This window comes from Panthera pardus, unplaced genomic scaffold (genome assembly GCF_024362965.1).
Source record: "Panthera pardus isolate Hobbes unplaced genomic scaffold, ASM2436296v1 HiC_scaffold_2, whole genome shotgun sequence".
NCBI lineage: Eukaryota > Metazoa > Chordata > Mammalia > Carnivora > Felidae > Panthera > Panthera pardus.
Window position 1 is genome coordinate 27,201,759 of NW_026526765.1, and position 27,811 is coordinate 27,229,569.

A 27,811-nucleotide genomic window follows, 5' to 3' on the forward strand; every position below is an offset into this window, starting at 1 on the left:
CTGTAGAGGGTCGGCACCGCCAGGGCTTCTGTAGGCTCAGGACAGAAAACTAAGAGATGCTGTAGAAGTGGGGGAGCGGGGCGGGGGGGGGGGGGTAAGGGAGACTTCTGGAAACCAAACTCCTAGAACCAGATTTCAACAGGAGGCGTGGAGTGGGAAAGGGAATGGAAGACTCGAGTAAAATCTATCCCAAAGGGAAGAGAGTACAGAGAGCCTATTCTGAGGGGATCATCACAATTTCTGCTGAGGGGTTCTCTCTTTCTCATAATATTGAGAAGACAAGGTGGGGAGTAAGACTTTCCACAGGATACTGTGGGACTTCAAGTGGCTCTTTGGCCAAGTTCCATTCATTCTAAGGAATGCTCTGCATGGTGAGCGTGAATTACAAATTCTTCCTTAACCACCAGGCAGTCTATGGGACCATCTCTGAAGAATGACACGTTTCTTAAGACAATTCTGTCCTGGTCACAGCAATTTAGTCCTTTCTTGAGGCTGCTTAGAGAATAGGGATCAAACATCAGCCTACCCATCCAACTGCCAGTTTGGACAGAGGTGCTACTGTTCTCTTTGGGTGATCTAGTTTGGGATTAAAAAAAAAAAAAAAAGCAAACCTGGCAACTTGGGCATCTATTGTTGTGGTTCTTTCACAATAAATAATCATTATACAAACATGTCTGCTTAAACAGCCTCTCAAACTAAATCTTTTTGTACTTTTGTTGGAAATGTCCTGTATTGTCTGAGATTTCAGGCTCAGTGGGAACACCTGCAGCCCTAGCATCCCTCGTCCTGCATTCTGTAACACAACGCAATGTAATTACTAAGCATTCATAGCTTTGCCACAAAAACGAAAGCTTCCTGATCTCCTCAATCCTGAGCAGTCCTGAGAAGTTAGCTTTTTAGAAAACCGAATAATGCTTTTGTTTTAAAGTAGTCAAATAGGGATGCCTGGTTGGCTCAGTTGGTAGAGCATGTGACTCTTGATCTCTGGGTTGTTAAGTTCAAGCCCCACCTTGGGTGTAGTCTACTTAAATAAATAAATAAATAAATAAATAAATAAATAAATAAAGTTGTCAAATTAGTCTTTCTTTGCTCTTTAGGAAGAAAAAATATTGATACTGATATCGAATAGCAATTGCTATTATTAGCTATTCGAATAGCTAATAAAAACTGAACGTCAACCCCCTCCAAGTCCCCAAAAACAAAATAACCAAGCAAGAAACACCCAGAAAGAACAAACAGTAGTAGCATGGCAGTGTATCCATGTATAATGTTGATATTAGCCTCTCGTGGAGAGATTCTCTTTGTTACAGGAACTTGCCATTTCAATTTTGACAATAAGATACTGGGTTGGTTCAGGTTTTTAGGGAAGTATGTTGAAGGGTGTGCTTCTGCCATGATGGGCCCTAGAAAAATAGAAGGGGCTAAGGGCAAGGCCTTCATGAAAGAACTTTGTGAAAAGAATCCACTTGTCCCCATCCAAACTTGAGGGCTTCTGAGAACATGGCTAGAGAGAGCCAAGACTATGACTTCTGTTTACCACAAAGACAAAAAAATAAACCAGGAAATGGCCAAATTTATTTTATTTTTTTTGAATGCCAGTTGTGTGCCAAGCCCTGTACTGGGTGCTGAGATCACACACATCAACTAGACACATTACCGACTTGTATATTTAGAAGGAGACACAGCCTTGTACACAAGGCAACTAGGTCATGGAACAGTGAGTTGAATCTCATAATAAGGCTAAAAGAAAGTGCTATGGGAATACAGAGGGCAGAAAGCTTGGTTCTGCTGGAGGATAAGAGACTTCGTTATCAAAATAGTATATGAGATGGACCTAGAAATATGGGTACAAGTTAAATGGGCAGGGATGGCAATTTAGACAGGTAGTGGGGACACAGGACATTTGCAGCTGAGGGAAAGCAGTGATTAAAGGTTTGAGGTTGGAATGTCAGTTGCATGGTGGGGGAAGCAGCAGACAAAGCAGTTTGGCTTTCCTTTCTCCTACAGGATTTCCTGGGATTTCTGATCCGAATTTAGGTGTACCTGCATTTGCTTTATTTGTCTGGGAATAGAACATTACTGTCCGAGAGAAACAAGAGAACAAGTATACTGAGAACAAGTACTTGAGTGCCTAAAAGTGCTTAAAGGCTTTTAAAATTGGATTCTATCCACTCATTCAAACCTGAGTGGAGTCGAGTTAAGAGAGCAGAGTGTTTGAATATCCAAGTGTGTGTGTGAGTGCATGTGTGTGAGGGGATTTAGGGGTGGTGGTGAATGCATGCCCTAGCTCCTTTCTTCATCCCAGCAGCCCATCTAGTCCTTCAGCTGAAAAGAGCTTCCCTTGCCCTGTCCTCGGCCAGAGACGACTACTTTTAACTTCTTGGGGTCCAGGTAAGATGGTCCTTAACTGCAGGTCCTTCCTACCTCACCCATTCATTGATTTCAAAATCTTCAATCACCAGAACAGTCCTTGGAGAAATGATCAGGAAATAAACATTGAAGTCTGCAAATAATTCTACTTTTAAACTTTGCAGACGCCAAGGACAGGTGAATTACAAGGGAGGCGTTTCTTTTATAACACAGGGTTCTGGGTCACATGGGATCCTCTGAGCATTTGCTCATCATCATCCCACAGTATAGGCTAGAGAGCAGGTTTCTCCCTGATCACTCCTCTGAGTCAGTCATGACCTCGCCACTCTACGATGGATAATGTGAGAGGGAGGAGGGAGGAAGGAAGATGGAGTGGTTTTGAGTGTTGACTATCTCATGTAATTTACTGAATACCATACTGAAAATGGAAACCAAAAACAAAACCAGTGGAGCTGTATGGGGACAGAATGGTGGTCAGTGGACCAGTTGTTCACCCTCGGGATGGTGAGACTGACTGGGAGCTGTGGCTGCCGCTGCCCAGCATCACAAGGGCATGTATCACCCAGAAAAGATCAAAATTCACAATCTGAGGTATGCTTTCTACTGAATGTGCACTGCTTTCCAACTATCGTTAAGTAAAAGAAGATGAAGGAGAAGGAGAAGGAGAAGGAGAAGAGGAAGAAGAATTGTAATTTGAACCATTGTATTGTAAGCCAGGGACTGTCTGTATGAGTAAATGAAGTATGAATTAAATATGAGTAAGCTAATATCATAAATCATCAGCAATATTTTGAGTATTGGTGAAATAATGAAAAGTATGACCCTCCGATTAAATATAGACCTCTGGTTAAGAAAAAAACAACACATGATAGAATAAACACCATTGTCCTGTGTAAAAATAGTCGGCTTCTGGCGTTTTGTCAAGGCCTGGAATGTCCTGAGATGCAGTAGGAAGGCGCATAGAGGCGCCATGTCCCACAATTAACCTTTGCCACCGGTGAATGGAGGCAGAGCCCAGTCTTTCCCGAGATAGATGATGCCTAAAATAAGGAAACTGCTGTGCAGAGGTTTGGCAGAAAGTGAGGTGCAGGCAGATCACTGTAGCAGAAGTCATAATGCAGGGCAGCCAATGGGCAGACCCCAAAGCTGCAGAGCCAGAGGACAGACTGATTTCCTACCATGCCCTTCACTGTGTTGGAGGTTAGGGATGATGTCTCCCTATTGACCTAATCCACATATCTTACGAAGAGAGCCACAAAACAGCAGCCGATCATGGCCACCACAGAGGCTGTGATTACCACAATGACGCTCCCAGCCTTGTTGACCAGGAAGCCCAGGCCACCTCCAACCAGGATCTGAGCCAGCTGCACCATGCAGGTGAGGACCGCGCAGTCCAGGCCCTGCCCTCTCTCACTGCCGTCCAGACTCCCTCCCGGGGCCTGCTGTCTCTGCAAGGGAAACACAGGAACACATTTAATCTACGCGAACAGTACTTTAGGGCAGAGGTCAGCACACTATTTCTGTGAAGAGCCAGATAGGAAACACGTTCAGCTTGTGGTTCCCATGGTCTCGGTCGCAAGCACACAGCTCTACCATTGTAGTGTGAAAGCAGCTACAGTAAACACACGAGTTGGCGTTCCAATATAACTTCACAGACATTGGTATTTGAATTTCATGTAATTTCCACTTGTCACAAACGTTATCCTTCTACTGATTTTCTTTTTAAAATTTCATTTAAAAATATTAAAAGAATTCTTAGCTCACGGGCTGTACAAAAACAAGTGGCAGGCCACATGTGGTCAATGAGGCTTAGTTTGCCAACTCCTGATTTAAGGTCACTGAGAAGCTCCAAATTCGTGCCTGAGGCTGTTTTTCCTACCTGCCACCTACCTTCAATTCTCCTGTTAGTGCCCATGAAGGTTAAATGATTAATATATGCAAAATTATCTCTTCCTAAGAAGTCAATAAATAAAATGGAATGGAAACTCAATACATACTCCCTTCCTTCCCTCCTTAGTGTTAAAATTTCAAATATGTGTAGAAGGATGTTGAATCCCAGATATACACAGGAGAAACAACATAAAAAAAAAAGTCAGCCTTTCAATATGGTCGATATACGGCCTGAATCGGTTGATAATGTCGCCACTTATTGGGTGTATTCTTTATGCTAGGCCTGTGCAAGATTCTTCGGCATATGTCGCTTCACGTCTTCCTTCCCTCCTCCCTGGATGCACGTATTACCATTATCCCCATATAACAACAATAATACTAACTACCTTTTTTGGAGTCTTTGCCAGGTGCTAGGTAGGCATCACGCTAGACAGACCACCTGCACTATCTTGTGGAGTTTCATTTTCCAACAACTCTATAAGGTGGGCATATTATTCCCATTTGCTTGATGAGGAAGCTCAGGCTCTGAGAGTTTGAATGATAATTCCTATACTAGTAAGGTTAAAAAACAAAAGCATTGTGCAGAAAAAATGCACATTATGCTTTGCATAAGACAGGGAAAATAAGAAAACAGATTCATACTTGTCTGATTTTCATTTTAACATACTGGAAAGATAAACAAAAACCTAGTAAGAGTGCTTACTTGTAGGCCCCCTGGGGGGAAATGGGGAAATGAGTAGGGGGAGCCACCTGTCAGTGTGTATGTGTATATTGTGTATATTGCTGTGATTGTTGAACCATGTGAACATATTGCCTTCTCTAAAAATGAACTCGTTCTAAGTGATATTTAATAAATAAATGGATGACTTCCCCAGTGTTGCACAACTGCAAAGTAGGGGCAGCAGGATTCGAACCCAGGTTTCTCTGAATGCAAAGCTTGTGTGTTTTTGCCCTAGCTTTCTCCTAGGAGGTTCTGTTCTTTGTGATAACTGTCTCTTTAACAGCAAAACCTGTGTGTGCATCGAAACGTTAGTGACAATGTTTGCCAGGGGATGAGAGCAGCCACGGACTCTAATTTGGAAGGTTTTAACTCCTAGAGCAACTCTGCCCTGCGGCATTGGTCAGAACAAATGATAGAGAAGACTGGGGTTGCCCGGGCACATGAAAGCGTCCAGTGTTTTTGCAGCTTCCTGCTGGGATGGATTAAGCTTTATTTCTTTAGCTTTTATATCACTACTCCAGGTAAGGAAATGTAAGTCTATTCTCATGGAGAAAAAGTGACATGTTTTGAAAAGAAGAGGTGGTAATCTTAAAGCAGAAAGACCCCACCCACTGTTTTTTTAGGGCAGCCTGGTGCCTTCCCCTCCATCGTGAGCTCCAAAGGCAGAGAAAGGCAGCCAGGGAGTGACCACCTGCAACCCCAGCTTTCCTCCCTGTGCCCAGGGTCTGACTTACTAAAACCTGGACTCCAAGGGAATGTGGGCTAGGAATTTCCTACCTTTAATCAATAACTCCACCACTGCAGCCATTGGGAGTGGGGGACCCAGAAATGCTGCAGGAGCACTGGACATTGGGGCCGTTGTCAGAATCCCCAGGGTCCCCTTTCTTTGTGTGATTGTAGGCTGGTTTCTCAGCATTCCTGAGCCCCCTTTTCTTAATCAAATAAATGAGAGTAGCAGTACCTGCTCCCCTGTTCTCCAGGTACACAGGGCTTCAGAGTGAGGAGGAGGGTGTGGGCTAGGAAGGTGGTCATGCTTCGACCGCACCGTCATTACATTTGGCTGGGCATTTGAGAGCTCCTGTTTTAAGACTCTTGTTTCCAGCCGTGCCCTACACTTTCCTACCAAATACCCCCAGCCTTCAGGTGAGGTTCAATGACGCACCTTCTCTTCTTGCTCCTCGCGGTGGTACTTGGCAATGAGGTTAAAGGGCACAGTGTACAGAGTGCTGGACATCACACCAAACGAGGTACACAGAGCCAGGGTGGAGTAGACATTCGGGAAAAGTCCAACAAATCCTGTCCCCAGGCCAAATAGCAAATACCCCATGAAGTAAAGACCCTTTAATCCAATGTAGGATACCAAAGATTTCTGAAAGTCTGTGGGGAAAAGAAAGAGAGAAATTGCAGCTGACGGTGTCAGTGATAATTTCAGACAATCCTTTCTTTTGAAGATTCACTTTTTTTAGGAGCCTTCCTCTGATACTGAGTCAGGAACAAAAGAATCTCCTTATCTGTGCTTAAAAACAGCTGGCTTTTGGAATCAGTCTTAAATCTTGTGCATACAGAAGAGCTGGAAATTGCCTTGCTAGGTTGATCTTGTTTTCCACAGGGAGGGACCAGGTGCTGTTCAGCAGGCAGCTGAATACCAGCGGGATGCAAAGAAGTGGAAAAGCCCATTTTGGCTATGGGACTGTGGGGGCGCAAGACATGGAAGAAAAGTGGGGTCCTTCTGGTTTACAGCAGTCTAACCTAACAGGATACAAACAACAATCCAGGCGTATCTTGGCCCCACAGCCCCAAGTCAGACTGGAGGAAACTGAAACAACCAAATTTAAAGAATGATCCAGGTCATCTGGTCCCTTCACTCCCATCTGAAGGCCGTCTGCACACCTGGGAAGGAAGTGAAGGATGCCCTTTATCTAAAGACAGGTTCCCTGACTTGCCAACACTTCCCAGGCTGGTGAGGGGCTCTCACCACACCCAGAACCTACCTCCCCATTGCTGGCTCCCTCACACTCGGTCCATTTCTGTAACTTCTCAAAACCTCAGCTTCCTCATCTAAAAAAAACCCCAAGATTAATAAAGCCCTTCTTTGAGGCTGTCATCAGGATCAAATGAGATCCGATGCTTATGACATCACTTAGCCCAATGCCAAGCACAGAGAAGACATCCGGTTAATGGTGACTATTGTTATTGCAACAAATACACGCTTGTCTGAAGATCGTTGTCTCTTAACGTGGTTCCCCTCCCAGTCAGTAAACTTGGCTTGCTCATAAAAGCGTTGTAGTAGATTAGTAGAGTTCATTTTTAAAAATTGAAAATTCTGTTTTAAAATGTTTTACTGAGGCGCCTGGGTGGCTCAGTCGGGTAAGTGTCCAAGTCTTGATTGTGGCTCAGGTCATGATCTCACGGTTGTGAGATCGAGCCCTGATGTGGGCTCCATAGGATTCCATCCCTCTCCCTCTGCCTGTCCTTCTCTCTCCCTCTACTTCTCTTTCTCTCTCTCTCTCTCTCTCTCTCAAAAAATAAATTTTTTAGGGGCGCCTGGGTGGCTCAGTCGGTTAAGTGGCCGACTTCGGCTCAGGTCATGATCTCACAGTCCGTGAGTTCGAGCCCCACATCCGGCTCTGTGCTGACAGCTCAGAGCCTGGAGCCTGCTTCGGATTCTGTGTCTCCCTCTCTCTGACCCTCCCCCATTCATGCTCAGTCTCTCTCTGTCTCAAAAATAAATAAACGTTAAAAAAATTAAAAAAAATAAATTTTTTAAAGGTTTTACTATGTTTTCCAACATGGTAGGAAAATTCCCTTAGAAACCTTGATCTTTCTTTTTTAAATAGCTGTTCCCAATCCACATGTTCCCTATCTTTCCCCTGCCCATTCTGCTGGAACCCATGAATCCAGGGGGTGAATGATAGAGACCTCAAATGTGTCTATTCAAGAACAAAATTTTCCATATCTGTTGGAAATAATGGTTGGATTTAATTCACCTAGACAAGAAATCTAATCTGTATTACATTTAAATCAATTATGGAAACTAAACACTGTCTCAGGTCATCTGATGGAAGTCAGAGCTCTGAAAATGACAAGTGGGAAACGTTGTTTCCTCTATTAAATCCGTACCATCCCTAGAAGGGCTGCTGTCAAGGTTGAGAGTGAAAGCTGTAGAGAGCTAGGAGAGTTCTTGTTTGCTTAATGATTACGTTTATACAAAAAAATGTAACCTAGGTGCCTCAGTACCTAAAAAGACACCATCAGTATTCACTGGGGAAATGCTCTCAGCCAAGTATATAGGCCAGCCAAGAAAAAGGCAGAGAAGCACAAAGAGATATTTGGAAACATAAGTAACTTCAGTACAAAGACGTCAGGCAAAAAATCCTCTATTCATGAAGAGACTCAATAAGTGTAAGGGCCTGATACCCAGTCGTGGTTACGTCTTCATACTATGTCTTTCATCAGTACTGGAGGGAATGACTGATTTAAGCACCCACTATGAATAGTAGCGTATGATATGAAAAATTGGCTATATTTCAGTATTCGATATTGCTATTTTCATGGATCTAAGTGTGCTTGCTATGTAAAAGGAACCTGAAAATACCATACCTCACCCTCCACCTCAGCAGCCAGAATGCCCTGCCAAACTCCATCTGGATAGAAATTCTGGGTCTGCATCTGATGTTATATGATGAGTCCAAAATACAGGATGTACTCTGGAATTAAAGGAAATGATTGATTCTGCCCAGGGTGTTTTGGAGTGCAGAGGGAAAGAACTTGGAAGATTTAACAAGGTCATATTGGAGCTGAGTCTAAAAGCTTGAGTAGCAGTTGTCTAGATGTGGAATTAGAAAGAGCATCTGGTAGAAGGAAAAACCAAAAGCAGTTTGAAAAACACAGATCTGAGAAAGTCTGTGTAGTGAGTCTTCAGGGGGAGTGAATCTGTGTGGGAGTGACAGAGGTCAAGGTGTAAACCAGACCAAGCTGAAAATCATGGAATGCCAGGCTGAGGACTTTGACTTTATCTTATGGGCATGGAGAGACCCTGAAGATCCTTAGGGCTGGTTGGTATTTTATAAATAAAATTTTAGTTCTAATTCAAGTGAAAGGGATCCCATAGATCTACACATTAACATAACTTTGGAAAACTATTCAAATAATCGTTTATTGTATACAGAGCTTTTAACTCAAAACGACCTAAAAAATAACATGCATTTTAATTTTCAAATACCTAAGAGTAGCTCCTAATGGAATGGTCCTTAGTAGGGATTCTTTGAGAAAAAAAAATATTTTTAAATGTCACAAAACTAAAATGCTAATTACTTGTGGAAAATTGGGCTCCTCTTACAAGAATGAGGTGGTATAAATAGTCCCCCCACCTCTTGATAGCACAAAGGGATTGAGACGAATGACTTATTAGTCCCTTTTAGTCTAATGCTCTCTGATTCTATTTTAAGTACTTGAAAACTTCCTCCTGGAATTTTCTTAGTTCATTCACCCTAAAGGGAAAAAAAGGAGTTTTGCTAAAGAAATATAACTTTTAAGCCACCATTATTTGGTTATCATAAATTTTAAAATAATAAATTTTATGGTTTCGTGGTTATGGGACTCATGAATTCCTTATATGTTTGTATTAGGTCCCCTTTTCCCACTCGTGCTATATTTTGAAGATATTTTTTTGATCTTGAAGCAGGTTTCCTAATGTATTATGGCTGGTTGGAGGCCAGATCAGGTGTCATTATACACATTCACTCTCTTCCCCCTCAGGAAGCACACTTCAGTGGCAGAATGAGTGCCCCCTGGGAATGGTGACAGGGATTGTCCATCACTTCCCCCTCTCCCACCTGGGCCATAACCCTGCTATCCCCTGGGTCTGCCCAAAGCCTAGAGCTCCGAGTTGCAGGCCAGCTACTCTCCCCACAATCCAGGAGGAGCTTCCATTATTATTAGAAGCCCAATTTCTACTCCAAATGGGGGACCTGCATACCTTTTATCAGCCAGATTATTTCACTTAATTCAATGTATACAGAGCTTGGAGATTTCCATACACATTGGCAGGCACCACATGAGACTAAGGTTATAATACATTAGTTTGGGGTTGTTTAAAACCAATCACAGAAATCTCTTTGTTTGCAGTGTCCTTACAGCTGAAACTTAGCTAACGGGGGTTAATGGACTCCAGTCCCTGTGGAAAGCTGGTACCTTAGGAAAAAAGTTGTCATCTTCAATCCTTGAAAAGTGCTCCTGTGACATTTCACCCTGCCTACCTGAGCTAAGCTAACGTTTTGCATGTTAATTCTGTCACCCAGCATTTTAACCATCCTTCCTATGTTCAGTCATTTATAGTTCTAATAAACACATCTGTGAAACTCCACCAGTGATCTTACTCCAGTAGAACACTAATCAATACTCACTGTTAATCAATACTCTCTGCTGGGACTCTAGCCCTTGTCCATACAATACTTCTCCATCTTGTTTACAAGATTTCCTTTTATTTTCCAGGGAACTTTGATCAGGTTCCCATAGATTCCAAGGAAAAAAGTGATCAATGAGAAAAACAACATAGAATTCAGTATGGAAAAGGATACTTCATATGGTCCTTTCTAAGGGACTAGTCTTTCCTGATCTCCATATATTTATCATGAATCTTGTATTTTAAAGAGCAAAAAATAAATACAGAAATATAAAGTCCAAGATTCTTCTAGACCAGAACCCTTTAGAAGATACCCTCAGGAAGAAGAGACTTACAAGAATAAAGTGAGGAGAACATGGAATTGATGCACAAGCCCCAACATCCAACCTCGACCCCTCTTTCGTAGATGAGAAACTCTGTGGAGTTGTGTGCAGCATAGGGATCCCCATGGTACACAATCTGAAAGAGATATTTGGGGCTGTTGAAATGCAAACGCCGTGTGGTAGGGACCCCTTTCCATGCGCTCTGCTTCTCCATCTCTAGGGAGTGGCAGTCCCTGCCCAAAGGGCCCTTCCCAGGACACAGAGCTCATTCTCCCATGACTACATCACCCCTTTCATCCTTTTATACTTCTACTCAAGGACCATCAGGAAGTCCTAATGCCATCAAGTCTAGACAACATCTCCCTAGATCATTAACACCCTTCCTTCCACGTAACATCTGGCCCGCAGCTGACTTAGACAACCCTGTCCCCCTTCTGGTACAGCCAACAGGCTTCTGACTCATCTCTGCACATGCCATTCCTATAACTGCTTGAATTATTTTCTCTCTTCTCTCTTTCTCCAGTTCCTATTCACCTTTCAAGGCCTGGATCATACTGTGTCTCTTCTATTATGCCTGCCATGACCACTGCAGCTCACATTGATTCTTTCTTCTTTGTTGTATTTGATCAAGTACTGGTCCCATAGAGATGTCTAGGGTGTAATAACTTGTCTCTGGGACCTGTCTACAAGGCAGCTCTTTGAAAGTACTCCTTCTCACACTCTTACTGTGCCCATCTTAGGGGTTAGCCCAGAAGGCACTCAACAGGTGCAGAATGAAGGATTAATGTGCAAGTCAGTGAGTGTGTGCACACATTTATTACCTGGCCCATGAAATCCGTGAAGAAGAGCATGTTAGACAGGAAGGCAGTCCATCCGAAGAGGTGGCTGATGCAAAGACAGCGGTAGTGGGGAGGCATATTCGCCAGCTCCCTCAGCAGTGATTTCATGGTCATTGCCTTCCTAGTCTGGAAGAAAACATGAAACAGGTGTGACCTTCAGTGCAGACATGCAGCCAGCTGTGTGAGCCAGAGCACACAGCCATGTTACATATCTGTCAGTTGACTACCTCAGGGTCACGCTTTCTGGTCATGGCACCAAGGTATCCATGGAGAGGTCTTATAGGAGGGGTTCTGTTAATTGTGTGTGGATATTTAGCAGTTTCAGGTCCAGAAGAGGCTTTGGAGACATAAGGGTAATGGAACTGGAAATAGGGCTTGCTTTGGGTCAACATGCAAGAGATATCTAGCATCCTATCTTTGAATGACAGAACCACTGCACAAGGACAGAGCTCACAGACCTAAGCTAGCCCCGAGATTATTATAATTCTTAGATTTCTTGACTCTGAAAGTGTGATAGACCAAATTCTAAGATGGCCTCATGATCTCTGTTTCCTGGTGTTGCATGGCAGAGGGATTTTGCAGAGATAATTAAGGTTACTAATTTGTTGACTTTCAGTTAATCAAAAGCAAGATTATCTGGGTGACCCTAACCAAATCACATGAGCCCTTTAAAAAGCAGAGAGTTTTCTCCAGGTGGGAGCAGAAGAAGAAGCCAGAGTTTCAAACACAAGCAGTGTTGGCTTTGAAGGTGGAAGGGGCCACACGGAAGGGACCTGAGAGTGAACTGTAGGAGACGACAGTGACTCCTGGCCATTAGTCAGCAAGAAAACAAGCACCTCAGTCGTACAACAAGGAATTCTACCTGAATGAGGCTCAGAAACTGATTCTTCCCCAGTTGAGCCTCAAGATGAGACTGCACCTCCATCAACACCTTGATTTCAGCCTTGTGAGACCCTAAGCGGAGAACCCAGTGGAGCCCACCCAGACTCCTGACCTACAGGACTGTGAGATAATAAATATGGCTTCAAGCTGCTCAAGCTGTGGTAATTTTCTAGGTAGCAATACAAAACTAATACAGAGCCAAACAGTTCCCTGTTCTTGACCAAGTATCTCTTCTCAGTTTATTTCCCTGGATCTTGCGATGAGTCAGCACATATAAATGAGCCCTATGTGGAGTCAGAAGTGAAAACAATATGGACACACACACACACACACACACACACACTGAATACACATGCCCATATTCTTTAATTTAGACTTAAATTATGTTAAAACCAGAAGCTACACTTTCTTTTTGTATCAGAAGCCTTGAGAAAATGAGAATTTTGAACTATTGACACAACAGTTTTGAATACAAAGCGTCAAACAGACTTTAGCATCTAGTTATATAAGAGAAGAAAGAAAGCTTGAGAATATTGAGCAGTCAGCTGCCCTGAAGACACTGAGACTATAAACATCAATCATTGTGGGGTGATGGGTCTTTCTTGTCATATCTTTATTTAATCTGAATCTTGACATAACGAAATTGAGTCCTGGCTAGTTTATTTATAAGATGGTCTCTGGGGAATTTCTATTTTCACTATAACAAAATATTGTTTTTATAACTCTACACTTTATATGATAATGCTTTTTACTTCTTTGTTGTGGAAAATTATATTTACTCATTGTAGGTTTGTTGTATAAGTTGACTTTTTAAGTTGTCAATTTTGTAGTATTTAACCAACTAACCATGACTGAACTGATTTTCTTATACAGTCATCCCCACCCTTATCCATAGGCAATACATTCCAGGACTCCCAGTGCATGTCTGAAATTGCACATGGTACCGAAACCTGTAGACTATGTTTTTTCTTATACATACGTACCTGTAATCATGTTTAATTTATAAATTAGGCACAGTAAGAAATTAACAACAATAGCTAATAATAAAATAGAACAATTATAATAATATATGCTAATAAAAGTTATGTGAATGTGGTCTCTTTCTCCCAAAATATGGTATTGTGTTATACTCACTCTTCTGGTGATGATGTGAAACGATAAAATGCCTATGTGATGAGATGAAGTGAGGCATGGTGACATAGCATTAGGGCTACTACTGACCTTCTGATGATAAGTCAGAAGGATCATCTGCTTCCAGATGGCAGCTGACCACAGGTAACCGAAACGTGGAAAGTGAAACTGCAGTTAATTGGGGACAACTGCACTTAATCAGTATTTAAAAAGTATAGGCATTCCTTTGGAATTAGAAAAAAATAACTGTTTTTGCATGTAAAATATGGTAACTGTTAAAATAAATGCTTACTGTAAAAGAAACTCAGTGCAGGATTGTTACTTTTTAGTAACCACAGGAAGATAAAGGGGTGCCTGGCTGGCTTTGTTGGTAGAGCATGTGACTCTTGATCTCAGGGTTGTAGGTTCAAGCCTCCTATTGGGTATAGAGGTTACTGAAGAAATTAAAATATAAAATAAATAAGATAAAATAAAAAGCCTGGGTTTCATGCCTCAGACTAAGTGATTTATTTTTACTTTCCCTGTTTTCTTTCCAAAAATGCAGAATTTTTAAAAGTGAATGTGGCCAGCAAGTATTCATCCTCACTCCAAATATTAATTTAGGCTTCTGCCTTATACATAATTTTCATTCTACTTTCATTGTTAATCTAACATTTTCTTTTATCCAAAAATAAATATGAGCTTTCAAATTGTGCCTACTATTTCTGTAAAAGCTGGGAATGTGAATATTCAAAGCCCTTTGGGTATTTTAACTCAGAATGAAAATTCAGCTGGCATCTTATTCCCTGACTCATCAGCTCCCTTGGTGAAGCCCTTTCAATGGTTTTGAGCCCTGAGGAGTTACTCTACTGCATGTATTGTGCTCCTTTGTCAGCCCGAGATTGGGTGGTGGTAAATTTATACATGAGAAAGGCAATATTGGGAAGAGAGCTTCCTAGTCTCAAAAGGAGACTATTGAAATGCTGAAGTAAGCAATGATGGCATGGAGGAATTGCAGATGGATTTTATGGGATCTAGTTTGAATCCTGAAATAATTTAGGCTTCTTGCCATTAAAAAAATAATAATCCCAGTTATCAAACTGCACAGCCACCCTCATTTTGTAAAGTAAGTATATTCTACCTTGGAAGATAAGTATTGGTAATAAGTATTGGAAAATAAGTATTGGCTTATTATGCCCCCTGGTAGGGTTGTTTAAGTTCTTGAGCATAGGAATGGGACATTAGTCAATTTTATGATCCCTAAATACCTGGTAGAGAGCTTTGTACATACTCCGTACCCAAAGTAGTTTGTTGAGTGAATACTGACTGTAATATGCTCATAGACTTATATAAAGCTTAAAAAGCACCGTTCCCTGCTTCATCTCAGTTGAACATCCCAATAACCCTAGAATATAGAGAAGACAACCCAACAAGAGAAGTCAAGCTCATAGAGATGAGATTCACTGAGCTTGTTTGAAAGTTCTGTTAGAGCACAGATGAAGTCTGTTCTCTATTTGTGTCTGGACTGCTCAGCATTCTGCCAGGCTCATAATAGGCACCTCTACCAAACACCTCACTATGTGGTAGGAACCGCTCTAAGTAACATTGCATGGATTCTCTCATGTGATCTGCACAAAACACTTGAAGGTAGACAGAATCACTTTCTCATTTGACAGGAATGTAAATGCCCAAGGTCATGCATTCCAGAGCTGGTAGAGGCAGGATCTGAACATTTGCGCTTTTAATCTTTAGGCTCTTTATAGCAAATGCCTGATGGTTGTTGAATGAATAAAACAGGTCAGCCAGCTAGAGGAATCAAAATTTAAACCCAGGTCTTTCACAACCTCTTTGCCAGTGAGGAAATCCTCTGTACTTCCATCCCTGAGGTATTGCCATCAAAGTCAGCTTGAAGGAGCATGCAGCTGTGTGTCAGTGTTGTCCAACAGAACTTTCTACAATGATGGAAATGTTCCATACCTGCACTGCTTTGTACTGTAGCTCCTAGCCCCAAGGGGCTATTAAGCCTTGGAAATGTGGCTAAGGCAACCAAGGAACTGACATTTTAATTTTTTTCATTTTAATGAATTTAAACTTAAATAGCCTTATGGGACGAATAGCCAATATATTGGTCAACATAGCCCTAGCCTCTTCTCTCTGACCATTTCCTCCTAACCTAATTTCTCTGTAATTTAGTAGAATTTTCCTTAAATTCTAAGCTAATTAATTCACTGACTAGTTCACTGAAAATGGCCTAAAATTTTTTTTTCAAATCAGTTCATTAGACACGAATTAAATATGCCCAGCCCAGTTACCAACCCAGGGATGCTATCATTTGGAAGAACAAATTTATAATCCCAATCTAAGAAGTAAAGATATTTCTTAAGGCCTGAAGATGGTTCCAGGCTTCTCTTACGGTCTAACATTTTGGAACCGGCTTCATCTTCCCTAGTTTGATGCTCTGAAAAGAGTAAGAGGAAGACCAGAGGAAAACGCACACAATTTTTTTTGAGGTGCAAATTTTAATTCAAAGGGAAAAGAGCTATAGGAGACTGGAGAATTCAATTAGACTTCACATCAAATTTTCATATCAAAAAAGCAAACAAAACCAAGAATAATAAACAAAATAAGAAGGGTAAGAACAAGGATATTTTTCCTGAGTGAAGAAAAAAGAATTTGCATCTTACCTGTTCAGCAGGATTTGGGGGTTTTTCCCCATGCATTGCCAGCTCCGGGTTTACATAACCATTTTTAGCTTTCTCAATAGACCCATACTGGTACATTTTGTCTGGTGACAATGGAAAGTCCTGGGGGGCTTGCTGTGGGGAAATGTCCTTTATAACATCTTTAAGTGGGGCTTCAGGGATACTGCAGAGATGAATAGTAAAACACAAAGTGAGCACCAAGGCGGAGAAGAAGAACATGACCTGGAATTCTGTGCCCAGCACTCTTCCTAGCTCCAGATGGGCCCAGTCGATGGCACCCAAAAGGTAACCCAGCGTACCTCCAAAACCTGGAAAGCAAGAAAGCTGCATTAGCATATTTAGCAAACTGCCTTCTCTTCCCATGGTGCCCAGGCCCTCCCCTTCAGTGGGAAAGCTCCCTGAAGCCAGCAGAGTGCCTGGTTATGATGGAGAGTTAACACAGCAGCAAGCCAAGACATCTGCAACCGGGAAACATGGGTTCAAGGTTTGGTTCTGGCATGTACTTGCTGTGATTTTGGACTTCCTCACTCATAATATGGGGTTGATAATAAAAGAGTAAAATGGACCGGTGCCAGAAACGAATATTGACACCAACAGAAGTCCTGTGGCCTTGCAAACTGTACTCTCTAAACTGCTTTGGAACTAAAATTCCTGCCCTTAAATAGCCCCAGAGAAAACCAACCTCTGGTTGCAATAAAATCATTTGTAATGTCGTTTATCTATTAATAAGCTTCCTAGCACGACACAAGTTTGCAAAGATGAAACAGCTTTGCACTCTGTCTTCATTCCTTTATCAGAAGCTAAAGGAACTTGTTCCTAGTTGATAGCCACAGAACAAATAACACAAGTTGAAACATGAATTTTTAAAAATCGTATTGTCATGTCACAGGACCTGGACCTTTCAGGTCCTTGTCTTTCTGTTGCTTGTTTTACCTGCTTTTGCTGAAGACAGTGTGACTTGAGGGACACTGAGAAAGGACTCCCCCAAATCTATCCTGCCTTAATGGTATAATAATTGAAATCCCATTAGCAGTGATTCATTCTCTTTGGATTTTAAAATACAAGTGCCCCTCACCTAAGCAGGACACTGTATTTGTTCATCGTGGAGGCATCAGTGATCCTGAGAATGCAGGGATGAGAGAGGGGCACCCCCCAGAGGTGGGAGGGTACCCAAGGATGTGAGTAGATGAATGCCCAACACACCTCCTACCTGAGCCACGAACTTGTGTAGGCTGATCAACCTGTCAGACACCTTTAAATGTCAACCTCCCATCATGTCTCACCAAACACAAATATCTACCTGGACAGAAAAGTTTTGTTTTTGGTTTTGTTTTTCTTGTGTGAGTGAAGTCTCCATTTTATTTCCCAGATAAAGACAATATCCTCATAAACCAGGGAATCAAGGAAGAAAATGGAACTTAAGGAATTCTCTTTCTCTAACCCTGAACACCTAATATAAATCCTGACTCCAGGAACACAAATCTGAATATCAAATGCCATGACTCCTAATTTATCCCAAATGGTGGGAGAATGGGTGATTCTGGTCAGTCTACATTATGGTTACTTGCAATTTACTACAGAGGATATTTACAGATGACCAACTGTTCAACCAATGATTCCCAAAAATAAAGCATCATTGTCATGCCCTGAGTGTCAAAGCATTATAAGACAGCATTATGGGAAACTGTGACAAATGGATGTGAAAAAGTTAAACTTATGTCTCCTGCCAACAGGAATATATGGTCTAGTGATGGGTGATGGGAAAATACATAAATAGACAAATGACACATATAGTGACCTGTCTTAGATGGTAGGTCCCAGGCTTTGAGAACAAGGAGAGGCCCTTGAGCCAGCCATACTTATGATTCAGAGGGCAGTTCTGGGACAAGTGGTGCCTCTGGATCACTATCAGACAATGACTCTCCTTATCCAATCATGGAGATGCCATTGGTTTCAGAGGTCATGTGCTGAGCCAAGCAATCAACCAATAAAGATGTACTAAATTCCCAGCACTATTTGCGGGCCTATCCAAATCAGGATTTCCCAATTCTGGCACTGCTGACATTTTGGGCTGAAAGATTCTTCGTTGTGAAGGACTGTTCTATGCGTTATAAGATGTTTAGCAGCATCTCTGGCCTCTACCTACTAGATGCCAGCAACGACTTCTCCATGAGCAATGACAACCGAACATGTCTCTAGACAGTGCCTAATGTCCCATAGGGGGCAAAATGTCCTCCAGTTGAGAAGCCCTGACCTTAATTAATTCTATGAAAAACTTACACATTCCTTTTTTGAAACTACTTATAATTTATAGCCAGGTCAATGGTTGTCATTTGTCATTTCATTATCCTGTCATTTATGCCTCTTTCCTTCACATTTACCATTCCACTGAACAAAGAAAATTTGGAGCAAAAGACCCCTGCCTATTTAAAATAATTTATATGTGGGGCACTTGGGTGGCTCAGTGGGTTAAGCATCTGACTCTAGGTTTCAGCTCAGGTCATGATCTCACAGTTTATGACTTTGAGCCCCACATTGGGCTCTGGCTGCATGGAGCCTGCTGGAGATTTTCTCTCTCTCTCTCTCTCTGCCCCTCCCCACTCACGTGTGTGTGCTTATTCTCTCAAAATAAATAAACTGAAAAAAATAAAAGAATTTACGTGTGAAATAAACCTTCCACGTGCAATAGAATGGTGGTTTTATTTTATGAATATAAATGTATGGGTATAAATCTAATAATGGATTGATATTAGATATTAACTAGAATTATCAAGTCCTGCAGTTGGAGGGTTTCCTAATCTCTTTTTATGTCTGCTGGCTTAGTGTACTTCAATAGATATTAGTGAGCACTGAATATATGTGAAAAGCTCTCCTAGTTTCTGGGGATATGGATCTAAATAAGACACTGCTCCCCGTCCCCTTTTCCCCAGAAGGAAGTTCCAAGTGGGAGAAGCAGGTAAGTAAACAACTACTTTAATTTTTTTTAATGTTTACTCATTTTTGAGAAAGAGAGTGTGAGCAGGACAAGGACAGAAAGAGAGGGAGACAGAGAATCCCAAGCAGACTCCGTGCTCTCAGCACAAAGCCTGATGTGGAGTTCTGACCCACAAATTGTGAGATCATGACCTGAGCTGAAGTTGGACACTCAACCGACTGAGCCACCCAGATGCCCCAGTAAACAGCTACTCAAAACAAAACAAAACAAAACAAAACAAAACAAAACAAAACAAAACCTATAGTTGAGGAGGTCACTTGTTGGGATGAGCACTGGGTGTTGTATGTAAGCCATGAATTACAGGAATCTACCCCTAAAACCAAGAGCACCCTGTATACACTGTATGTTAGCTAACTTGACAATAAATTTAAAAAATAAAAAATAAATAAAAAATAAACTACAGTATTAAAAAACTGTAATAAATGATGCTAAAACTGTGACCTGGGTATTCAAAGATGATAGAGGAGTCTCGAAGAGTTTATTTGTTAATAACCAGGGCTTAGCTACTGGTACCAAGATGATGTTGATTTTTTTTATTTAAAAAAATTTTTTAATGTTTATTTATTTTTGAGTGAGAGAGAGACAGAGTGTAAGCAGGGGAGGGGCAGAGAAAGAGAGGGAGACACAGAACTCAAAGTGGGCTCCAGGCTCTAAGCTTCCAGCACAGAGCCTGACATGGGGCTTGAACTCATGAACTGTGAGATCATGACCTGAGCCAAAAAAGATGCCTAACCAACTGAGCCACACAGACACCCCAAATATCTTTATTGATTATTTTTGATTATTAATAATTTTTATGGGATTCCTCTTAATTAGCAATGAAGTTCATAAGAGTTCAATATATTAATGGATTCAAAGATTTTAGAGGTGGGAGGATGTTTGGAATTCATCTGGTTGAATTCAATCTGAAAGCCACAGGCTACAGTGGTTAAGTGACTGGAGACAGCATGGAGAGAAGGGGTTTGGAATTTTCCCTGATTTCAGTTTGCATCTGTGTGCTTTCTAGTCATGTGATCTTGGGCACTTCTCTGAGAAGTGGGGGTCGTGAGGCCTCCATGTATGAGTTTTGTGAGGGCTAACACGACAACACTATGTAAATGATTAGCACATACAGTGGCAGAACAAGGGCCCAAAAATGAGAGCCCTGTAGACTTGCTACAGAAACCCTAATTCCAAACCCTTCCCCAGAAGTGGGAGAAGACAGTTACTGCCTTCGGGTGACAAGCTGAGTAGGGCTGGCTGCAAGGACTTGGTCATCGAGGCCCAGTGATTAGAATCAGGGATCATTCTGGGGGCTGACTTGGGCCTAGCGCTGACCCAGTGTGGCAGAGAGCGGCAAGTATTGTGGAAGAAAGATGTATCCCAAACCTGGAAAAAGTAACAGTGGCAAGTGCCTGATTTACAAAGTATCAGTCTAGAGCCATGCTTCTTAAACTTCAAGGTGTGCCTGGATCACACGGATGTCTTATTAAATTGCAGATTGTCTTGGTCTGTTTGGGCTGCTATCACAAAAATACCAGAAGCTGTGTGGTTTATGAGCAGCAGAGATTTCCTTCTCACACTTCTGTTGTCTGGGAAGTTTACAACCGTGGCGTCCGCAGACTGGGTGTGTGGTGATGCATGCTTCTTGTTGATGGCTGTCTTCTTACTGCGATCCCACTTGGCATAAGTGGTAAGGTAACTTTATCAGGGCTCTTTTTTAAGAGCTCTAATTCCATGAATGAGGCCTCATGACCTAATCACTCCACCTCCTGATAACATCACATCGGGTATTAGGTTTTTAGCGTATACACGGAGTCATTCAATCTATAGCACAGATTCTGATTTTAAAGCTTCAGGGTACGGCCTGAGATCCTGGATTCTTTTGAGCAGTTTCCAACCAACCTGGTCCACCCTTATCTGACATTCTTGGGAAATTGTAACAACAGTTCTTTGTTGTTACAGGATATTTGACCAACAGTCTAAAACTGACAAAGCACAATGATGTGTAGTTCTATAAATTTGAGGTTAATTTGCAGACATTATTAGGACTCTATGATTTGTATTCTGTTTTTATAGCCTAATAGACAAGTTACAAACATACTTGTAACAAAAATATTACAGAGGACTTATAGTTTTACTGACTTGTAGAAGGCTAATCAGATTTATATCTAACCTACCACTTTTTCTTTTGCTAATCACACACACACATGTGCACACACACACACACACACACACACACACACACACATACACACTATGCAAGAACTTGGGGGAACTGTTCTTTATGTCTTTCCTGTCAGTTCCCTCACGAAATGGTCAAGCAAAATTTTGACACCTGCTTCAAGGACCTTGGAGAATTTCCAATCCTCTTAGGGAGGGGAGGAAAACAAAACAGGCAAAACTGTTTTGTTTTTCCCAAAGCTATTGGGGGATGTTGTAAATGTTACAACAAAATATGCCCTGTGAAGGAATAGTGGGCCATTGGGTAATTATTCCATAGACGCCATATTAAAACTCTGTATGAAAACATTTAAATTTTATCTATTCACACCCTCCGATATAAGGGCCAGCAGAGGGCTGTAGGAATTCATGGAAGGCTTTCCTTTCTGCTGCTTTTGCTTAAGCTAAGGATTTTATCTTCAGAGATAGTCTCAAGACAAAGCCCCATCATCTTAGCTGCAACAAAGGCCAATAACAACTCCCACATCTACATCCAGACTGCATTTATCTCTTTTCCAACATCACTCTCATTGGGGCCCTGGAATTAATCATCAGGCTATTGGCCAGACCATAAGCTGAAACATCCACAGGACATCTGCTGATGTCAGATAACAGGCCTTTACAAAGAAGAGCCCATAAATGATCTAGCTGGCTCCTTCACATAGCCAGGCCATGTTGCAAACTCAGACCATAGCCAACCTCAGAAAGAACGAACGGCTTGACAGATAGATGTTGCATTTCATAACTTACGATGTAACTCCAACAATGGCTCATCCTGGAAGAAATCCAAACACACTGAAATAGGGCTGTTTTTCTTTAGTTTGCAACTATAATAGGTAAAATGGGTAATTCGGGGGAGTTTCAGTTCTAGAGAATCTATCTGAGTCAAACTCCACATCTGCTATGTACCTATAGCTGTCTCTCTGCTTCAGGGGTGTGGCTTAACAATCCATACTCTGCTGGCAAAATAGCTTAAGTCAAGAGAGCTAACAGTGTGCTGCCAGCTACTTCACTTCAGCAAGAGATCAGACTAAACCCCCCCCCCCGCCGCCCATTTCCATGGTGTTCATGAGAGAGTGATTTTGACTCTATTCTATATGCTAAGAAAATAGCCATGAAAGTGTTTAATTAGGTATATGGTTCCTACCTTCCCCCAATATATACACACTAATCCTGGAGAATTACCATAAGTACCAGTTACTATGTGTGTGTGTGTGTGTGTGTGTGTGTGTGTGTGTGTGTGTCTCCTCGGACCTATTTGTTTATCAATAAAAATTGATGGAGCATCTACTCTCCAAGAACTGTGCTAAGCACTGGGGACACAGCAATGAATAAGACAAACATGAACTGCCCTCTTGGACGCTGGAAGTACATGGAAAATCAAACAGACACATATACTCTGGTCAAAGAGAGAAGACACAAGCAGCTTGACATTTCTTTAGATTCACAAGGCAGCTTTTCTCCTAAGAGATGGTGAGATAACATTTAAAGTGTTGACCACTGTTTCCATCCACCCACCACTACCTGTGGTCCTGGGGTATTTCCTTATATCTTTGTCCCTTTGGGCCCTTCTTCACATTCAAGCTGAGCCGCAATACCTCATTGCTTTGGGGGAAGGACATGAAAGTGGAAAGCACAGAAACAAGAATGTGTCTTCTTGCTTCTGAGTTTCAAAAGCCCTTAGGCTCCAAACACATAGAAGGAAGATTCAGTAGAAAATGGAATTTAAGAGCAAGGCATTCATGCTGGGTGCACATATACCAGTGAATTCCTAAGGCAGTGGTTCTGCTCCTCTTTCCTAGGGTCTAGCTGGAATTGGGGGGGGGGGGGGAGGTGGGGGGGGTAGGTAGAACCACCCCCAAATGACTAGGGGGATCCCAGCACAGAAGGGACCAACGCCTCATGCCCTGGGTAGACCCCAGGGAGGCAATAAGACCTCGAGGAAGAAATGGCTTGTGGTGGGTCTAGATAGAAGTGTTTACCGTGTCAGTCTCTATTCCAAGTGCTTAACATATATTGGCTCATCCAATCCTCACAACAACCTTTCAGGAAAGTACTGCAGCATATTAATTTTTAAAGTTTATTTATTTATTTATTTATTTATTTATTTATTTATTTATTTTGAGAGAGAGAGAGAGAGAGAGAGAGAGGAAGCAGGGGAGGGGCAGAGAGAGAGAGAGGGAGAGAGAGCATCCCAAGCAGGCTCTGCGTTGTCAGCACAGAGCCTGCCATGGAGCTCAATCTCCCCAATGATGAGATCATGACCAGAGCCGAAATCAAGAGTTGGACACTCAATCAACTGAGTCACCCAGGTGGCCCTGCAATATATTCTTATTATTAGTGGTAGCTGTGTTCTCGAAAGTCACCCCAAACACTGAATTAGCAAGTAGCAAATGACTCCTCTGAGGAGAAATACGGGGCTAAGTTACTGCAAACTTCTAGTCACATCTTCAACAAGTGAACAACACAGTGCTTTTCCATTTACGCACACGGTGTGCTTCCATTTAAAGATATTTAGTATATATTGTTGCTTCATTAGCACTGAGCCCATGGGCAACAGAACTATAACTCATGCCTGAACAAAACTTAACACACATATTTTCTCCACAAGGCACATCACAATGTTCCTGCACTTTTGAAGGCCGGACGGCACTTGAGCACTACATCAGGGACCATCTTAAGCAGTGAAATTACACACACACGCACACAAATGCTAACAATTTGGTACCAAATACACCACTAAAGGACAATTGTTTACAGAATGAAAACCAAACAAGAAGGCAGAGTGTTACCTGGACCTACCCCAACTGGGCATGAGGCTGTGGGTGATTCAAATTGCCCTCCTACACTCTGCACTTGTTTGCAAATGACTGGCAATGAGCTAACAGTATTGCTTTTGATGTTACAAAGAAATTTTAGTGAGCGAATTTGCAAATAAAAACCCACGAATAATTGATCAGCTGTATTTTTATCTCTATTTTAGAGAGGAGGAAAGCAAAACACAGAGTTTGCAGCTCCCAGAGTTCACCTCACCCTGGCCTGGTGTGGGAAGAGCAGAATGGCAGAGGGGGCTGAGAACCCTGTGGTTCTGCAGGGGCCTTACAGATGAGAAGAGATGACTCCACTGTGACCACTTCAGCTTGGCCGAGATGTGGTGGGACAATGGACATCTCAGGAAGTGCCAGGGTGAACAGATGACATTGAAACCCAGGGACTCTATGCCCTCAAGCCCTTGCACTCTAAGTCCCCAGGACTTCGATGCAACCTTTGGGTAAAGGGATGGGAGAACATTCCAAACTGAGACTAAATTTCCACCATCCTGTGGTGATGGGGCTCAACAAAGGAGCAATTAAATTAAGTTTGGGGTTTAGGATCCTACCCATTTGCGACATAAAGATTTATCTAACGCTTTCCATTATTGGGCATAAGCTATGCTGTAGGCAAAAATATTTGCAGTAAAGCAGTGCCAAAATCATATTCTTCTCCACAATTAAACAAATAAATGCAGAGAACTGGAGTAGTGTGTTTGCCAGAGGTCAAATGCAATTTGTGTTCGTGCTGAAAGCTACTGATATGTACTAGTATGTCTAATGCAATAAGGCTCACATAAAGGTATATTCACTTGAATTATCTCACCATTTTCCCAGAAGCAAATTTCTTGATTTGAGCATATGCATAACCGTTGCTACTGTAGTTCAGATAAGATTCCTGAAACTTCTCATTTCCTGACATGACACATAAATCCTGACTCTTGTTTCTTTTCTTAAGGATTAGAAATGACTGCAAGGTCAAGTAATTAATTGGCCGGGGTCTGGAGCCACTTGTGATTACCCTGAGTTTTCTTTAACTCTGCAGAATTAATATTTTAGTTCTGGGTTGCAACAGCTCATTTTACCATAAGTACTATAAGTACTATAAGTGTTCATTTTACTATAAATCACTGAGCACTTTGCAAAATGCTTTAACCCTTCCAATGTCTACTGAGTAGCATGAAGCACTTATGCTAGAGAGAAGAAGCTCAGGACTAGATGCCATGAACTGAAAGGGACAGCCCATGTGCAATACAGCCGGTCTTCTCAGCACGCCGCCCCTCCCCCCCCCCCCCCCCCCCCCCCCCCCGCTTTCTCCAACAGCTACTGCAGTGGCCAGTTCCAAACCAGTTTTGACCACCTTTTTTCAGGTGCATCTGGACCCACACTCAGGTCGGGGTCAGCACTCACACAAGTGAGGTTCACACCCATGGGACCACCGTTGGCCAGTAGAGACTGGAGCCAATGGATTAATCCCCCTTCTTGATCCCCTCAAAGAGAAAGTTCTGAGATGAACTACATTAGGCTCCTAAGAGGGTCCTGGTGAGATGGACAGTCACCTAGAGCAAAGGCCAACTCTGCAATGCTTCTTGTATTCTTTGGTCTGTTCCACTCCACCACTCCCTCACTCTCACTCTCTGGAATCCTTTCTGCATACAAACTTTCTCTGCATACAAACTTTCTCTGGGGTCAGCTTTTAGGGGAGCCTGGACAAAAACATGAACCATGTCTTTGGTTGGCTGATTGGTTAGTTGGTTGGTAGGTTGGTAGGGCTTTTGCCCCTGCTCTTGTCTACTGCTACCTAGCTGTGTGACCTTGGACTAATCACTTTACCTCTTAGTAACACAACTTCCTCAAAGGTACAATGAGGATCCTAAAATACAATATTTGTCCCACCAATAGTTCTTGAGCATATTCCAGGAATAGTCTAAAGACTGTTGCTATAGCAACGAATAGGAAAGATAATGTTCCTGCTCTCAGGAAGCTTATATAGGTCAGGTACAGAAGCATAATATACACAATAAACAAATGAATAAATAATATAGTCACGTAATGATAAACACATCACAGAGGAGGGGTCATGTGACCAACTTGCCAATGAGCCAAGTTGATTTGGTATCTGGGGGAAGAGCTTTCAAGGAGAGGACAGAGCCAAGGAAAAATCCCCTCAGGTGTTTCTTTAATCTGCCTTTGAGATTCTTTGAGACGTATGTTGCTCACACTTGAATGGAAAAGAAATGGCAATTTAGAGACATTGTTTTGCTCTGAATCATCCATGTTGCCCACAAAGCTGAAATTCCTGTGTCCTTGGCTTACTCTCTAGCCACATCCTTCCCAAGCTAAGTGACTGAGGAGATGTGAAAGTCCACGAGTGACAGAAACTTCAAAGGGAACCCAGCTGACACAAGAAAACCATTCATGCGGCAATTACTCAAGGAGAAACCATTCAAACAGACTTTAACATGAAACACAGCATCTTTTCCACTTGTGTGAAAGATTTGCTCATAGGAGCCCATGTCTAAACTTCATTTTTAATAGTCTTTTCTTTGTCCTTAATTACTCTTAACCAGAGCATTTGTAACCTGAGATATTAAAAAGCTAGAAAAATTAAAAGAGGTTGTGCTCCACAAGCTACCCAATCTTCTTGCAATGATGTACCTGGGGGCAAGTTCCTCTCCGAGTCACCACAAAAAAACTTTGATGGGTTCTACAAGCCCAGTGGAAACAGAAAAAAATGAACTAAACACAGACATTTGGTGTTTGATCCTTTTAAATGATTCCTTGCTCTGGGCATTTGGCAGGATATTAATAACTACATTGTGTGAAGATTCACAACCCTGTGAGGAAACAAAAGTTCAGAAATACTAAAGGCACTCAGCAGTTAAGAAAAGGGGCCAGGATTTGAAACGGGACAACCTTTCCCATCATGCTTTGCCCTGGCCACCCCCTGCTGGATAGAGCCAACTGCTAAAGGTAGCAAGGCCTTAGGTTCAACTTAGCAGGTATGTGCTCAGTTAGAAGCATTCTGGCACAAAGAAGGAATTCTTTACTCGTGAATGTGAGTTCTGCAGGCCCAGATGCACCCGGAGGTGAAGGCATGGGGTAGCAAGACAAGGGTGTATCTATGAAATACACCACATATGTCAGGGATGGAGGGAGAGTAGGTTTAGTTACCTTTAAATATAAGAGAGAGAAGAAGCCGGGGAACTAAAATGTTCCCCTGGGAGCCAGTGGAGTCTTTTCTTAAAAAAAAAAAAAGTCAGAAATATGCTGGGAAATATTTTGGCAAGAAACCCTTTGACATTTTTTTGCAAAGCACTTGGAATTGTTGGGCCTAGGCTAAAATGAAATAAATAGCTCTGAAATAAATAAGAAGGATTTCAATTTACTCAGATGATTGAATTCCTTGGGTGAACGACGTCTTGCTGATAATGAAAATCAAAATGGGCTCTGACACTGAACAGGCCTTTATCATAAAATGCCTGATGCAAGGAGTATGCTTTAGATATCTCTTTGCCAGGTTCATGTACATTCAGGAGATCTGGCCTGTATGCAAAGACAGA

General features: G+C 42.1%; 1 protein-coding gene across 2 annotated transcripts in view; it reads right to left on the reverse strand.

Annotated features, from left to right (window-relative positions):
* Positions 1–2,576: 2,576 nt before the first annotated feature.
* SLC45A2 (solute carrier family 45 member 2) overlaps positions 2,577–27,811 on the reverse strand; it is a 32,564-nt gene continuing 7,329 nt past the window's right edge. Inside the window, exons 3-7 of one of the 2 annotated variants that reach the window (XM_019450689.2) lie at positions 16,464–16,549; positions 11,530–11,673; positions 10,721–10,844; positions 6,144–6,358; positions 2,577–3,818 (exon numbers count right to left, since the gene is read on the reverse strand). In XM_019450689.2, coding sequence (XP_019306234.2) covers positions 3,597–3,818; positions 6,144–6,358; positions 10,721–10,844; positions 11,530–11,673; positions 16,464–16,549 — 791 coding nt within the window. In that variant the 3' untranslated portion in view covers positions 2,577–3,596. Of the gene's footprint in view, positions 3,819–6,143; positions 6,359–10,720; positions 10,845–11,529; positions 11,674–16,223; positions 16,550–27,811 lie in introns of both variants that reach the window. The other variant, XM_019450688.2, reaches the window with a different exon arrangement.